This window comes from Brassica napus, chromosome A4 (genome assembly GCF_020379485.1).
Source record: "Brassica napus cultivar Da-Ae chromosome A4, Da-Ae, whole genome shotgun sequence".
Taxonomy (NCBI): Eukaryota; Viridiplantae; Streptophyta; class Magnoliopsida; order Brassicales; family Brassicaceae; genus Brassica; species Brassica napus.
This window is the reverse complement of record NC_063437.1, coordinates 12,973,105-12,977,418: the sequence shown is the minus strand read 5'-3', so window position 1 is coordinate 12,977,418 and position 4,314 is coordinate 12,973,105. Positions and strand designations below refer to the sequence as shown.

Below are 4,314 nucleotides of genomic sequence, written 5' to 3'. Positions count from 1 at the left end.
AGAAGATTTTACTCCAAAATGATGTTTGGAGTAGAAAATGGAGGAGGGTTGGAGATGCCCTTAGTTAGAAACAAATTATTTTGTTGTGTTTTCTGAGGATGTCCCTTATTTATTTAACAAACTAATTAAAATTAAAATTGTTATTTTTACTCGAAACTTTAAACTAAACCTTAAAACTAAAAATTTTAAGTTCTAAACTATAAAATTTTAAATTTTAATAGTGAAGTTCTAGTTTGAAATTTTGCTATTTATTTAGTCTAAATTTTCCATTTATATAATTCATTTCACTCTTTAAAACAAATACTGTATTAGTGTTGGCAAAAAAAGAAGAAAAATATTAGTGTAAATCAGCTAATTTTAAAACTGAAAGAATAATTTGCTGTTAAAAACCGAGAAAAAAACTTACCGGTAGGAGCGGTTACCACCACATCTTGTATAAATAGTCACTCCTCTCTCACTTTCCTCTCAAAATCGTTTCTTCTTCCAAAACAAAAACAAAAACAAAGAGAACGCGTTTAAAACGTTCCGACAAAATTCAAAGAAAAAAAAAAATAAAAGATCCGACGATGCCTGGTTCGACCCGAAAAGAAACGGATCGGATAAAAGGTCCATGGAGTCCCGAAGAAGACCAACTCTTGCAGACGCTAGTGCAAAAGCACGGACCAAGAAACTGGTCTCTGATAAGCAAACCGATCTCTGGACGCTCCGGTAAATCTTGCCGTCTCCGGTGGTGCAACCAGCTTTCTCCGGAGGTTGAGCACCGCGCTTTTTCGCCGGAGGAAGACGAGATGATCTTACTCGCGCACGCGAGGTTCGGTAACAAGTGGGCCACTATCGCTCGGCTTCTCAATGGTCGCACCGATAACGCGATCAAGAATCATTGGAACTCGACGCTCAAGCGGAAATGCAGCGGCGGCGGCGGTTGGACGTCCGACGACGGTGGAAACGGAGGGTATGATGGTAGTTTAACGGATGAGCAGCCGCTGAAACGGACGGCGAGCGGCGGCGGAGGTGGCGGAGGAGTTGTGTCGACGGGGTTGTTCATGAGTCCCGGGAGTCCATCGGGATCTGACGTCAGCGAGCAATCTAGCGGACCTGTTTCGCATGTTTATAAGCCTAAGGCGAGAGCTGGTGGTGTGGTGATTGAATCTGCGGTGAAAGATCCGGCGACTTCTTTGAGTTTGTCTCTGCCTTGGGTCAACGAGTTAACTAAGGGAAGGGACACGGCGGAGCTGTTTCCAGCGAGGAAACAAGAGGAGGAGAGGGGAACATTTAGTGGGGAGTTCATGACGGTGGTGCAAGAGATGATTAAGACGGAGGTGAGGAGTTACATGGCGGAGTTACAGCTAGGAATCGGCGGCGGAGGAAGTTCGTGTATGGTGCAAGGAGTTAATGGCCCTAGTGTAGGGTTTAGAAACTTTATTGAAATTGTGAAGATTGAGTAGTGAGATAAATTTAATAATACTGAGTTTTATTCTTACATGACACAGAACTGAACTCTAGCGATGTTGTTTCACCCGCCAAGATTAATCCTCCACCTAAACAAATAACAATCACCTGAGCTTTTAGCCTATTATGGTTCTTCTAGCATAATCCTATTTAAGAAAAATAACTTCATCTGACTACCTGAGTCTCTCGAGATGTTTTTGACATCATTCAGTTTGTCTTTTGACATAATCAGATGTGTACAAACCACCGCTCAGAACTGAAATAGAATCACAAGTAGCAAGAAAGTAAAAGAGCTAGCAAAGAACTTTTTAGTTCCAGTTTACTCAGCTGCGACTACATAGTATATTTGTAAGATGCCTTTCTGGCACAGAAGCTAATAGCAGTAGGAGCATAAGCAACTGCCAAGGCACACTGTGATGCCGTCACCATAAGTTCCAATGCACTGTAAACCGGTTCTCTACATGCTGTATATAATCATCAAACATCAACCATATTAAAGACTTGGTCAATACTAGAAACCCATTGGTAAGATCAGAGATCGGATCTACCAGAATCGCTAGTATTATTGATAACCAATGTCAAGAATTACAACTGAGAGACTCTATCACCTGAGATCTCAACCTACTCTATCACCTGAGTAGTACTAAGCACATGAGCTCAGTTTACAATTGTAATTTCTCGATAACCGTCTAACAGACTCCAAGCTAGTATTTATACTAATGTACAAGCACGTGTTATTATTTATTCTTGTTTTAAACTTCAGACGTCCTTGCCTTCGTCCTGCTTCTCTTTCATCCCTCTATCTCCTTTGAATCTTCTCCTCTCATATGTATGCTTGTACCTATCAATACTCCCCCCATTAACAGCAAGCTTGCCCTCAAGCTTGTAATCTGGAAAATGACATACAAAGTCGCTCATACACATCCAAGAATTGTCATGCTCCAGAGAATTCTTCCACCGGACCAACAACTCCACCCCATCATCCACCCCGACGCGAGACGCAATCACTTCCTCAGGTTCCATGATTATATTCTCCAAATCCGTACATGATGGAGGAATCTCCTGGAGTAACTGGTTCTGACCCAACGCCGCTTTCAACTGTGAGATGTGAAATACCGGATGAATTTTAGATCCTTCTGGTAACCGTAAACGGTACGCTACCTTACCCACACGTTCCAAAATCTCATACGGCCCAAAGAACTTCGCAGCCAACTTCTGACAGTAGCGTTTGACGACTGTGTTTTGTCGAAATGGTTTTAACTTGAGGTACACGGCATCCCCCACAGCAAACTGAAGATCCCGTCTATGCTTATCTGCTTGTGACTTCATCAGAGACTGAGCACGAGCCAAGTGGAGACGAATCTGAACCAACATAGCATCTCGTTCCTGTAGCGCCGCTTCCAATTCAAAATTCTTAGTTGAGCCCGTTTCAAACTGTAGCAGCTGCGGCGGTTCTCTCCCATACACAATCTGAAACGGAGTAGCCTTAAGCGACGTATGAGAAGACGTATTGTACCACAACTCTGACCATGATAGGAACTTAAACCAAGTCTTAGGATGTCCAGACGCGAAACAGCGTAAATAGGTCTCCATACAACGGTTAAGGACCTCTGTCTGACCATCTGTTTGTGGATGAAACGCTGTACTGTACTTCAACTTGGTACCTGATAGACGAAACAAGTCTTTCCAAAAGTTGCTCAAAAAAATACGATCACGGTCTGAGACGATGGACTTGGGAAAACCATGAAGACGAACAATCTCTGTCATGAATTTACTCGCAACGTCCACTGCTGTGAACGGATGCTTCAATCCCACAAAATGGCCATACTTACTCAGACGATCTACCACCACCATAATCACATTCATACCTTGCGAAGTAGGTAATCCTTCCACGAAATCCATCGAGACGTCTTCCCACACGCGGAGGGGTATTGGCAGAGGCTGTAACAAGCCTGCTGGAGTTAGGGTCGAATACTTATGGGTCTGACATACACCACATTCTGATACATACTTCTGAACCGTTTTGTATAATCCTTCCCAATGAAACATAGTCTGTACGCGTTTGACGGTCTTAAGAACACCTGAATGACCACCCATCTTTCCGTCATGACACTCAAACAATATAAGAGGAATCCATTGCGACTGTTTTGGTAAGACCAGCCTCTGTTTGTACCACAGTCTATCATTGATCACTCTGAAATTTGGGTTAGCTGATTCGCCTTTTCGGACTGCTACAATTAGCTTCTGCAACTCTGTGTCTTCCGCAATTTCTCTGTAAATGTCCTCGACCTGAATCACCGACGGAACAGTCAATGCCAAACATAGTGAGCTGCCCTGTATCATATGGTCGTTCTCAATTCTTGAAAGACCATCTGCCGCCTTGTTATCACAACCTGGCTTATATAAGATCTCGAAATCATAGCCCAAAAGTTTCGTAAGCCACTTCTGATACTCCATGTTGACCTCTCGCTGTTCCAACAGATACTTTAAGCTCCGTTGATCTGTGTGTACCATAAACTTCCTTCCTAACAGATAATGCTTCCATTTTTGTACTGCCATTACTACCGCCATCAGTTCTCTTTCATAAGCTGGTTTTAACCTTTCCCGTGGAGTAAGACCATGGCTAAAAAACGCAATGGGTCGCTTATCTTGCATCAGTACTGCTCCCACTCCAAATCCTGATGCATCTGTTTCAATCACGAATGTTTTCTCAAAATTCGGTAAAGCCAGCACAGGTGTTGAGGTCATTGCTTTTTTAAGTTGCTCAAATGATTCCTGCGACGCCTTTGACCATAAGAACCCTTCTTTCTTTAACATTTCAGTTAGGGGTCTTGCGATGGTTCCATATCCCTGCACATATCTTCG

The 4,314-nt window shown here is 42.9% G+C and overlaps 1 protein-coding gene across 1 annotated transcript; it reads left to right on the top strand.

Moving 5' to 3' along the window:
* Window positions 1-456: 456 nt before the first annotated feature.
* LOC125575059 (transcription factor MYB73-like) lies at window positions 457-1,480 on the top strand. Its single transcript, XM_048777655.1, has one exon. The coding sequence runs from the start codon at window positions 567-569 to the stop codon at window positions 1,443-1,445; it is 879 nt and encodes a 292-aa protein (XP_048633612.1). The 5' UTR covers window positions 457-566; the 3' UTR covers window positions 1,446-1,480.
* Window positions 1,481-4,314: the final 2,834 nt, after the last annotated feature.